General features: G+C 35.9%; 1 protein-coding gene across 1 annotated transcript in view; it reads right to left on the bottom strand.

The window, feature by feature from the left end:
• mrc1a (mannose receptor, C type 1a) overlaps nucleotides 1-13,133 on the bottom strand; it is a 183,401-nt gene that overhangs the window by 76,155 nt on the left and 94,113 nt on the right. The window contains exons 17-19 of the mRNA XM_026263927.1: nucleotides 5,535-5,701; nucleotides 4,229-4,293; nucleotides 3,987-4,087 (exon numbers count right to left, since the gene is read on the bottom strand). Of these exons, the coding sequence (XP_026119712.1) occupies nucleotides 3,987-4,087; nucleotides 4,229-4,293; nucleotides 5,535-5,701 (333 nt within the window). The remainder of the gene's footprint in view (nucleotides 1-3,986; nucleotides 4,088-4,228; nucleotides 4,294-5,534; nucleotides 5,702-13,133) is intronic.

Genomic DNA, 13,133 nt, shown 5'->3' with positions numbered 1-13,133 from the left:
TATATATATATATATATATATATATATAAAGAGAGGGAGAGAGAGAGAGAGAAAGAGTTAGAGGGCCAAATGAAGATGTATATTTAGCCATTTCTTGAAGACGGTTAAGGACTCAGCTGCTCGGACTGTGTTGGGCAGGTCATTCCACCATGAGGGAACACTTAATGTAAAAGTCTGTGAAAATGATTTTGTAACTCTTTGGGATGGCCCTATTGCACTGTTCACTTGCAAAATGCAAGCTTCTAAAGGGCACATAATTCTAAAGTAGTGAATTTATGTAGAAAGGTGCAGAGACAGTGATGGTTTTGTCACATCTTTGCCTTGAATTTTATGTGAGCAGCTATTGGTACCCTGTGCAAATTGATGAACAGAGGTGTGACATGCATTCTTTCGGCCCATTATAAACTAATCTTGAAGCCACAACCTGGATTAGTTGTAGAGGTCTGATATAATTGGTTGAAAGACCTGCTAAAAGAGCATTGCAATAGTCCAGTCTGGATGAAGCAAAATCTTGAAAAAGGAGTTGTGTAGATTGTTCCGAAAGAAAGGGCCTGATCTTCCTAATTTTGTATAAAGCAAATCTGCAGAACTGGGCAGCTTTAGAAATGTGGTCTGAGAAATTCAGCTGATCATTTTAGGGTATCAGACCCAAACTAGACAAATGAAAGATTTGATCGGGAGCATGGTTGTAACATGAGGAGCCAAATTCAACAGAAAAGCTCAATTCCTAGTACCACAAGTCAGAAACAAGTCCACTAACTAGCAGCTTGAACAGCTTTCAACATTAGAACAAAAGAACAATTCCAATTCGGAGAGGAGATTGTGAAATTTAGTAAGTAATCAAGTAATCAAGATTGATGGTCAAAGATATGTACAGCATTACCATCACATGTAAATTATTTGATAGTAATCATGATCGCAAGCTCTTTGGATTGAAACATTGCTTGAAACATTTCTGACAATCAATTATGTGACAAATGTATCATATTCCTGTTACAATAATTTCCAAAATTATACCCTACAAGAGCGGGAAAATTCGGACAATGTGATTGATAAGATAACATGATTTATGAACTGGCAGGACAAACTTCGCAACACCTCGAACAAAGACAATATCTAATTGTTTAAGACAACATTTGAGGTGTGGCCAAAAGGCCAGTATAAATTCTCAGGACAACACCAAATTTCACTTTTAGCTTTTGCTTTTAGGCTTTTGCTTTTAGTCATACCTGGTCTTAGCTTTTGCTTTAAGACATCACTTTTAGCGTTCTTTGAGCGCTGTTTCAGTATGCTTTAGCCTGCATGCCTGCTGCTACTTGAGAAGAATCACAACCTAGTCTCGTCAAACTTTACTTCTGTTCTTTTACTTTAGTTTATTTTCTTTTCTGTTGAGTGTTTTGTGTTCTGAGTTAAGTTTTGTAACACTGTGCCTCCGAGTCTGACCTTGAGTGCCTGCCTAAAACTGCAACAAGCCCACAACTCCACGTCTTCAGACAACGCCCAACCACATGCTTCCCAAGATGTCACTTCTATGACCACTAAACTTTCAGCCAATCTGCAACCTCTGGAAACCCCCTTTTCAACTACAGCAAAGGGAACCCCCTTTACACGGGCAATGCAAGTAACTTACCCCCAGACTGATCTGAACTGGTGTATCTAATATAATTTTAACCTCATTAAGGAACTCAATGCAAGGGTTCAATAACTGAGACCCAAGACACCCCAGTAAATAGATGTTGCGACTTGGACACCTCACCCCTCCAAGATACCTTCAAGGACTTATCTGAGAAGTAAGACTCAAACCACTTAAGTGCAGTTCCTGAGATGTTTTTTGCCTATATGGTTGATAGGAGGATCTGGTGGTTAACTATTTCATAAGCAGAGGACAGATCCAGCAAGATTTGAAAGCCACTCTTGCCAGTTTTAGGGCTTCAACAACGAGGGCAAGACAGTCCATTTCTGAAGCCAGACTGGTTGCAGTCCAGGAGGTTTTTCTGTGAGAGAAAGTCAGAGACTGGGTTAATCACAAATAGTTCAAGTGTTTTTGAAATGAAAGGAAGAAGGGTACCGGTCTGTAGTTCTCTAAAAGGGCTGGGTTAAGAGTGAGTTTAAACAAAGTCTCAGCTGTATAAATGCTGAGGGAAGAAGCACCAGTAGGAAGGGATGTGTTAATAATGTGAGGAAGTGCTGGGAAAACTTCTGGAGAAATGGCTTTAAGGATATGAGATGGAATAGGATCAAGTGGACAAGTAGTAGTGTGATTAGAAACGATAAGTTTGGAAACTTCTGCCACAGATTTGAACAAGTCTATCATTGCTGGTAAGATGTGCGAACAGTTTGTGGTGTGGAGTATTGTGCACTGATGTTTGTAATTTTAGTAATGTGTCAAATGTTTATGCATGCATATGATAGAACCACTAGCTAATATATCCTCACCCATACCATACTTGGTATCTATGAATTTGTGTTTTCATGATCTAAATGAGAGTGTATTTTTGTTGATACCTATGCAACATATTAGTGTTCTAAGAATCTTTAATGGTTCTTTCGTCGGCACCTAATCCAGTTATATTTACAAAATACCATGTTCGAAGAAAGAGAGTCAAAAACGTTTAAGTTTATGTACGTTTAAGTAAATTATGTCACCATTGGCTCATTGACCCCCTGGAGGTGTGACATCCATATAACTTAAAAAGCCTCACATCAATGACTCTCTTCTTCTGTGCTCTTATCTTCCTGACTCTTAGATATCCAGTCTGACAGTGACTCGCGGAGCAGCCCCTGTGCCGGCTGGACATCAAAGTTGCAGCGATCCTCGTTGAAACTTTTAACCCAGGAGAAAACTTCCACCAAAATCCAGAGTAACATCTTTGGAGTTTGTCACTCTTCAAGACCCAAAGAAACTCTTCAAGACCCCAAAACCCTAACCTTCAAACCATCAAGACTTTAACTTGAGACTGCATCCAGATGCTCATTCATTGGCCAAGGCAATGCAAGTATCATACCTTTAACTAAACGAAACAGAATGTCTAAATTTACAATAAGCTTTAGACCCTGTTGCAAAACTGTCTTGATGGTTTCACTTAGGTGCTTAACTGACTCATTTTCCATAGCTAAATTCTCTAGTTTCTCTACTGACTTCATTCATCCACTTTAACTCTCATTTGTATGTATGTGTGTGTGTATGTTTGTTAGACTAGATATGTTAATAATACTTTTGTGCAAAAATTACATGAGTTTATGATTCTGTCACTGCTTGTGGATAACGTCCCTTTAACGATATGTTCTTGTTTCATGGACTAGTACTCTTAAGTTATTTTCTGTGGCTACAAAAATATAATTTCTTAAAGTTGATATGAAATTACACTTAAAGTTATCTGGATGAACAGATAAGTTGATGGTTATATTAATTCTGCTACAGTTACCACTGGCAGCTGATATGATTGTAATTAACTGCAATTATTTATATGCATTTTATATTTCACTTCAAAAAACACACAAAGTCAACATGACAGTAAAGTATAAAATATTAGTATTTATATGTTTCTTACACATGCCTATCGTTTCTTTTAAGATGACATTGATTAGTATGGGTTATAGTCATCTTCATTTTGTGTAGTTTTTTAAGCATCATCTTTGGATGTGGCGTACACTTGCATTATATGCAGTAATAATTATTATTTTAATTTTTTATTTTATCTTTAATTAAATGTTTATTACACACATTTATTAACCATTTCTTAACCTTATTGTAAAGTGTATCTATTTTACATTCAGTATTTTGAACATGCGTGATAATGAAATAAAATAAAAAGCCAGGTGTATAGTCCTGCACCAGCAACAGTCATGCACCAGCTGGAGCTCTAACTCCAAGTAATCACACCTTTGTATATCTTTGCTTTAAGGCACGAAAGTGTTGTGATGTGCATTGAAGACACACTCACATGCTACACTACATAGGAACTTTACTTATTATGAGTGCTTACCCATATTCTTGTAAATCGTAACACAGTTTTCATCATTGTTGGCAAAATTTGGTTCATTTTGATCCCATGCTGTATATACAACAGACGAACCATCCACCCAGCTAAAACAGACAGAAAAATCATATTATAAAACCAAAACAAATATTTTTAAATGAAACAGTGTTTTGCAAATGCAGGTAAAGGTATGTATTGTATAATAACTTATATTATTAATGATTATGTACACTGTCTTTCAAACTCACCTAAAAGATTTGTCCAACTCCACCATCATCCCAATGAGGTATTGATTCTCTGACTTTCTAGATATCTATAAAACAGTATCAGTAGCCTGACTGAAATAATTATGCAATAATGTTGCAAAACGTCATAGACATAATTTGAGGATTTTCCTTCTGTGTTAATAAAAATAAGTGGGCTTCCATTATTGTACATTTTCAACCAGTATTTGATTCCCTCCCCTGTTTCATTGAGAATAGCTATAAGGCTACTCTCGAACCCCCTATTTCAACTGTAATTTCAAGGAATCAACCTCGAATAGTGAGTATGTCCTAATACTCTGTCCACACTAAACAGCTGCTGTTTTTCAATCAGTCCCCAAGAGAATGAATTGGGCAGGTGACTGGGTATGGGTGTAGGGATGAATTACTCACCAAATATAATAATAATAATTATTTTCTTAAAATATCTAGATATTTCTCTCTCTCTCTCTCTCTCTCTCTCTCTCTCTCTCTCTCTCTCTCTCTCTCTCTCTATATATATAAGAGTTCAGATGCAAAAACCTCTAAATGCCATCTGAAATTTTCATCTAAAATTAGGATTTTTATCAAGGTCCTATGCTTAGGTTGAGTCATTTTACTTTAATTGTGATGTGCAGGTCCTTTTCCAGGCTATTAAAGTGAAATAACTGAATATAAATATATGAGCCCGATAAAAATCCTAATTTTAGATGAAAATTTCAGATGGCATTTAGAGGTTTTTGCATCTGAACTCTTCATATATATATGTTGTGTTCCACAGTAGAGTCTTACAGATTTTGGAATTACATTAGGGTGATTAAAGAATTCAGAGTTTTCCTGCTTGTGTGAACTATACATTTAAATTAATTTCATATGATTGGCATGAGCACTGGCTCAGTGCATGCTTCTTCAATTTTACTTCAATGTTTGAGCCTCATGAGCACAAACCTTGTTTTTCCCTGTATGAATCAGTATTTATGAGTGAATTAATGAAATCAATGGTCTACTGCATTCAAGTCAAAGTCACTTGCCACCACTTATTGCCAATAACAATGTAACCTCCCTGAAGTTGCTTAAAATTTTTAACGTCATTAATATTCAGGCTTACAGCTTGTCTAAAATGTGCAGACACGTGGAATGATACAAAAGTGAAATATCCCAGTGCAGATACTAGTCTAATGTCAGCACTCTTGAAAGGCTTCTTTCTAATTACATTTGAGGACCAGAACTGTTGTATAAAAAAAAACCAAATCAGGTAGAAAAAATAAACAACAGCATGCTTATGTTTTTTAATTAGAGGGGGAAAAAATACCTGCTTCCATAAAAATTTTCTCTCTGTTTGACCAGTAATGACAACAAGATCTGCGTGATTCTTCTTGCAGAATAAGCGAGCATTTTCCATAGGTAGGAGGTCGTCATTGATGAAATACTGACTACCGTTGTACTGGATCCAGCCATCAGATGTCTTGTTATATTCCACTGTAAGATAAAAAGAACATAATTTATAATTGTCTTCATCTAAAATTGCCTTATTTGTACTAGTCAGATAATTAAAGGCTGCAGAATGTTCTCAAATATATTCTGGGTTGTGACTGGTTAATAGTAATTTTATTGTATTTGTTGCTTTTTTTCTGTTTAAAATATCTAGTAAAGTATCTAGACATGTTAACCTTTAGGCAAGTGGAGTAGTGTTTGAGTTAGGACTGGTTACAGAATCAAATCAATACGGTTGTTTCTGAAATGAGTGGGGGTGTTCGTGATTAATCATGAACTTATCTTGAAATCAAGTATACAATAACACATTTATGCACATCAAAGCACACATAAAAAACAAAACAGATACTTACAGTAAGCATACTGTAAAACAGCAAAATGCTTGTTTACATTTTAGACAAGTCAAGTTGCCTAAAATTTATCACAGACATTAAGTTGTCACAGATTTACAGAAAATTACCATAGTTTGGCAGAATTAAATATTTTTTTTATAAGATTAATACTTAATCCCAACATTTTATTATATAAGATTTAAGTTACATCACAAATGTAATTCTCTAAAATAATAATTTATAATCATGTTTCTCTCACTAAATGTCCCACAAGGATAGTAATAGTATAGTGTTAAGGAGAATTAACCAATCAGAGACCACTTTATTAGTGACTTTGGGAAAGGACAATAAATGACAAAAGGATAGCATATTCTTTTTCCTGCCATTTTGTCTGTTTCAGACAATTTGCCTATTAGACTCTGCATCAATCATCACCATCTTGAAACTTTAAGATTTCAATCTTTCGCTGGAAAGTTTATTTGATCATAGTGATATTCGACTCAACCACTTGCATTTTCAGTTTTATGCACTTATTTATTTTTCCATTCATGATATTTTCCATTCATGATATCAATGTAGTCGTTTGTGGTAGTGCAGGTTGATATGGCCCCCAAAAAATCATAAATGCAATATACAGTATTTTGTCCAATTAACATAAAAAATGTTCATATTAAATGCAATGAAAACAAATATAGTGAAAGTACACTATGCTATCGATTACGTGCAGTAAAGTGGCTAAAATCATATTATAAATTCTAACATTGTAGGATTACAATCTAAATACAAAAATAATGAAGTACGCATTTCATATCCATTACCCTTTGATTATCTGCTATCATAAAATATATTCACTGGTAGTTGCTTTCGTTAATGAAAATTATGACTAATAAATATCATCATCAACGAACCTTTATCACGTGAAGAAAACGAGGCGAGATTCAATGTTAATGCTGATTATGTTATGATGACAAGAATTAAATGTATAATGCAATATTGTTGACAAATAAAAACTTGCAATGCGACACAAGAGGTGTGTTCAGGCGCATTGCTGGCACATTGATATTTGAAGGAGCTGAAAATAGACTGCGCCATAGACAAACTCAAACCTGGTCTAAAGTCTGAAGTCAATGAGGCAATATTTTTTTGTTTGGTATTTAAAGAGCGCGTTGGTAGAAAATGCACCCTTGGGCAGGTCCACATTGTGCATTGACTTTGCTTATTACACACAGGGATGCACACAAACATGTCAAATATTAAAAACAAAAGGATTCCAGTGTAAAACATGTGTAGGCTACCTAAATATAAAAATATAATGATGGATAGTCATTGGGTGTATTAGAATTAGGCTACCTGATTGTTTTATTGAACGTTAAGCCCATTACTCATTAAGATAATATGGAAAACCTATTCCAAAAAGGGCCCTGGCGCACGGACCGTTTTTCTGTCATTAAAATAGCAAAAGTGGATTTGGACATGCTCTGAGTGCATTCGCGCCATGCACTTTACACTTTTGTTTCCTGTGTCTCACTCACTGATCTATATTATAGAGCAGTGGTCTCACTTCAGGGACTGCATGAGGTCGCATGGCGCAGATGCAGGCAACGTTACTTTCTCAAGCCCCACTCGTGGCATTATTTAGAAGACAACAACAAACATATTTAAGCCTGACACAGAGAAAGGGACCTATGTGTGTACTTCTAACATGTTTGGTTGGACAAAATAAATGTTTGGCTAAAATAACATTTTGGTTTTGTCTATACTTCTAGGTACTTATACAATATTGACGGGGTTAAATAGAATTGCATCACTAAAAAGAGACTAAAACGATGATTAAACATCATCAGTTTTAGTCGACTAAAACTAGATGAAAACAGTCATGGATAATTCTGACTAAAATGAGACTAAAATAAATATTGAGTTGACTGAAATTTGACGACTAAAAAAAGTATGAACATGACTGAAACTACGTAATAAAAAGTAAAACAACAGCTTCACATAAAGGCTAGACTACAACTAAAATTAAAACAGGCCAACAAAAACAACACTACTTGTAGGTTGAAAATTTGACATGACACAATTATTGCGCTCTTATTCTATTGTGAATTCTATAATTCTATTGTCTGTTTGGCGAATTGGCGTGCAGTAGCGCTCGTACACTAAAGTCTGTAAAAGTCCATGACTTTCTAACATTTACAGATGGAGAAATACCTGTGAAATGTAGGTTATGCACTGAGGAAAACAGCATCTCAAATGCATTAAACAGCACAAGTATCCTATCTGTCATCAGTAGACAAATTTGTCAGAGACTCTGATGGGACAAGCTGCTTTAAACTATATGCTAACTATATCACCAGTTATTTTAAAGCCCTTAAAATAAAGCATGCCTAATTCAAACTACTGTGCAGTGCAGACCTTTAGAGGGACATGTGCTGAAAGTACACGGAACAAGGTTTTAAATATGGCTGTGCTCAAAATATATTAATACAGCAATATACTTTGACCAATTCCTGTCTTTCACACGGGTCCAGTTTTTCACAAGTTCATCAAACAACTGTGTTAAGAATCTTATTTGCACCTCTCTGTTTTTTAAAGTGATAAAATATAACTTAATTCACACAATATTTCTGATATTATCGATCAATCAGAATAATTTTGATCGTTCACTTTTATTTTATATCCGTGAGTCCAGTTCTTTTCTCCTCTCCTATCTCTCACTCCAGTGTTTCAAGTTCATCAAACAACCGCAGTAAGAAAATTTCATCAAGCACGGTGAGTAATGGCTTCTCCTGCTATTGTTATTTGCACCTCATGTACAGTTTATCTATCTCTGTCGCAGATGAGGGATTCACATGTGATAAATGCAGGGAAATAGTTAGGCTGACAGAGCAGATTTCAGAATTAGAGACACGCATCCAAACTTTAATCGAGGACAGTAAGAATGTTAGGGCTCTAGATACGGCTTTGGATTCGTCTAGCTCAGGGATTCCTGTACATTGTTCGGTTCTGGCAACAGAGCCCCTGCAGCAGGGCAACTGGGTGACAGTGAGGCAGCGTAGTCATGGGTCAAAACACTGCTCTTCTGTTTCGATCAAAACATTAAACTGGTTCACCCCACTCAGTCATGCACCCACTGAGAAACCTGATGAAAGTGCTCTAGTTATTGGTGATTCTATTGTACAGAATGTGAATATAGAGACACCAGCCACCATAGTCAAATGTTTACCGGGAGCCAGAGCGCCTGACATCTTGGCAAATTTACAAGTTCTGGCTAATGCTAAACTAAATTACAGTAAGATTGTTAGTCATGCCGGCGCTAATGATGTTCGACTTCGCCAGTAGGAGATCACTAAAAATAACATTAAAGAGGTGTGTGAACTTGCTAGCACGATGTCAGACACTGTAATATGCTCAGGTCCCCTCCCTGCTTACCGTGGTGACGAGATGCATAGCAGATTGTCATCACTCAATGGCTGGATGTCTAAGTGGTGCCCACAGACTAACATAGGTTTCATAGACAATTGGATGAGCTTTTGGGGCAGACCTGACCTGTTGAAAAGAGATAGTCTTCATCCCTCCTGGGGTGGCGCCGCTCTTCTCTCTAGAAATATGGCACATATTAGAGTCTTAGAGTTTGTACTTGACTAACTGGGGCCCAGGTCAGGAAGCAGACAAACTGGCTAAACCGACCGTCTGCTAGTCGACTCATGTCACAGAAGTCAGTTAGTTCTCAGCACAAAGAGACTCTTTCACCTAGATATCACACTATAGAGACAGTGTCTGTTCCCCAGACTAGAAAATACAAAAAATGTCCAAACTAATTTGAGTAACAATTTAATTGAAGTTCAACAAATATAAAACAGATGCAATACGGATAAACAAATGATAAAGCTTGGCTTATTAAATATCCGGTCCCTTTCTATGAAAGCACTTTTTGTAAATAATATGATCACTGATCATAATCTAGATGTGCTCTGTTTGACAGAAACCTGGCTAAAACCTGATGATTACATTATTTTAACTGAGTCCACCCCCCAATATTACTGTTATAATCATGAGTCACGTCCAAAAGCCAAAGAAGAAGGTGTTGCTTCAATTTATAAAAATGTTTTCAGGATTTCCCAGAAGGCAGGCTTGAAGTATAACTCATTTGAAGTAATGGTGCTGCATAAGACATTATCCAGAGAAACAAATGTTAATAATACATCCCCTGTGATGTTTGTACTGGCTACTGTATACAGGCCACCAGGGTACCATACAGACTTTATTAAAGAGATTCCTGATTTTACATCCGAGTTTTAATAGTTTTAATAGTTGGTGATTTTAACATCCATGTTGATAAGGAAAAAGATGCATTGGATCAGTATTTATAGACATTCTGAACTCTATTGGGGTTAGACAACACGTCTCAGGACCTACTCATTGTCAAAATCATACTCTAGATTTAATACTGTCACATGGAATTTATGTCGATTGTGTTGAAATTATGCAGCCAAGTGATGATTTCTCAGATCATTATTTAGTTTTGTGCAAACATCATATAGCTAAAACTGTAAATTCTAATTCTTGTTACAAGTATGGTAGAACCATCACTTCTGCCACAAAAGACTGCTTTGTAAGTAATCTTCCTGATGTAGGCGAATTCCTTAGCATACCCAAAACCTCAGAAAAACTTGATGATGTAACATAAACTATGGACTCTCTCTTTTCTAGCATTTTAAAAACAGTTGCTCCTTTACGCTTGAGGAAGGATAAAGAAAACAGTCTGACACCATGGTATAATGAGCACACTCGCACCGTAAAGAGAGCAGCCCGAAAAATGAAGCGCAGTTAGAGGAAAACAAAACTAGAGGTATTTCGTATTGCTTGGCGGGAAAGCAACCTATCCTACAGAAAAACATTAAAAACTGCTAGATCTGATTACTTATCATCTCTTTTAGAAGAAAACAAACATAACCCCAGATATCCATTCTATACAGTGGCAATTTTAAAGAAAAATAAAGCATCAACAACGGTTGTCATTTCCCAACATCTTGAAATTTCGAACGCAGCGAACCTTAATATATATATATATATATATATATATATATATATATATATATATATATATATATATATATATATATATCCGGGATAAATATTTTTTTAAACATTTCTTCAAACTACGCAGAACAATAATAAAAAAAATTATTTCGACTTTTCGACCGGGACGATTCCTCACGCCGCACGCGCATTTTAATTGCTAGAGGATATTTTCAACACCGCGGCAGCTGGTAAGTGGTGTTTCATTCTCAGCGAAGTGATTTTGATGTTTATTTACTTATTATTTTACAAGAACAATGTGATGTGAGAACATGCAGATATGTTGTTTATATTGCTGTGTGTAGCCTTGTGGCGGGGGAGGCGTGGTTTAGCGAGGTCTGCAACGGGAGAGAGGGTGAAGAGATCAGCGATGGTAAGAGGGTTAAGTGAGAGACAAGTGACACCTGCTTCTCATTTCAGTGATGGGCGTGGGGAAGCAGTATTTAAGCCGGCCACTTTCCAGAAACGGGAGAGAGATCTGAGGGCTTGTGGGAGGACGCAGCAGACGGAACGCGAGAAGCCAAAGTGAAAGTGGATTATTTATTGACGCGCATGTGGCGCAAGTTTGTTTTTTTGTATTCTTTGTTTACGGACAATAAAGTTCCCACAAGCCTCAGTAAGCCGACCCTGGTCTCCTTTCTTCTCTGTCATACGAACATTGTTACAAGCCTGTAGTACAGAAGTAACACTAGCGTGCTGTTTGAGGGAGAAAAGTTTCACAGGCATCGAAGGGTCTGGTCTTTTTTATGTTATTTGACTAAACTATTATTATATTACAGTGCATATTTATTTTTTAACACATAGAGTGCCTTAAAAATAATTATCACAACACTGGTAAGGCTTATTCAGATTTTCTCATTCTCTGAATTATCATTATAAAAATAAAAACAATTCAGAAATGAATTAAAGTATAATTATATTTTAAATGTGACGCAAATATTTTTCTACAATAGCAACAGTGTTTACAACAGCAAGAACACTTTAGCCTGTAATCTCAATAATATCTTTCTGGAAATAAATGTAAAAATATCAATGTCAATAAAAAATGCATAATATGCCTGACATCAAAGTGCAGTGTGAAGGATATGAATAACAAATGTAGTCTGTCATTTGTTTACATTGCAAAGGTGTTCAATTTTAGACAACAACAACTACAACAGTAATAATAATATTAATCACTATATTACTATACTTTTTGTATCAATATTTAAGGTGGACTTATTGATTAGGTGCAAGATTATTAGTGATTGTTAAAATAATAGATTAATGCTGAAATAGTAAATTTAGCCTTGTTCCTAGATGGACAGAGAGTGGAAAGTAATAGATCAAATGAGGAGATGGAGATAGAGGAAGAAAAAGAGGGACATATAGAGGCAGAAGTGACAGAAAGAGAGCAGGGAACAGCAAGCCAGGAGACAGAGGCTGGTGAGAAAGAGGCACAAGTGTTTTCTATAGATTTTACTATAACCGCTGTTGTTAATTATTCTGAAGTTACATTACATTAATTATTCGCAACACTGCGATCTGAATAACTATGCATACTGCTGCACAAAAATACAACCAAACAACCAAATAATATTTTTTTTTTCACTCTGAGAGTTCTATAAACCCTGTTTAGCTGAAAAGCAAAGTAATAAAATTACTTTCACCTAAAAAGTTCACTACCATCCAAGCGTTATCTTATCACTGAAATTTCATGCAACTGAATGTACTTTATGCCGCCGCTGCTTTATTAGCAACAATGATAACTGAATTGCCATGCAGACAGTTGCTTATATTTCTAACATTGCATCTGAATTCACTAAACTAGCAATCTGAATAACTATGCAATGCATAATGCAGCTATTTTAATTTGAAAGTCACTGAAATTTCATGCAAGTTGCAACCATATACTTCCTGCTTCCGCTGCTAAAAACTACTAAATTTAATTAATTTGCTTTGCATATTGCAATTAACAATTAGCTAATAACATGATCTGAATTATATGGTACTGCTGCTACACTCCA

Source organism: Carassius auratus, unplaced genomic scaffold, assembly GCF_003368295.1.
Source record: "Carassius auratus strain Wakin unplaced genomic scaffold, ASM336829v1 scaf_tig00216727, whole genome shotgun sequence".
NCBI lineage: Eukaryota > Metazoa > Chordata > Actinopteri > Cypriniformes > Cyprinidae > Carassius > Carassius auratus.
The sequence above is the reverse complement of the archived record's forward strand: the minus strand, read 5'-3'. Positions and strand labels throughout refer to the sequence as shown.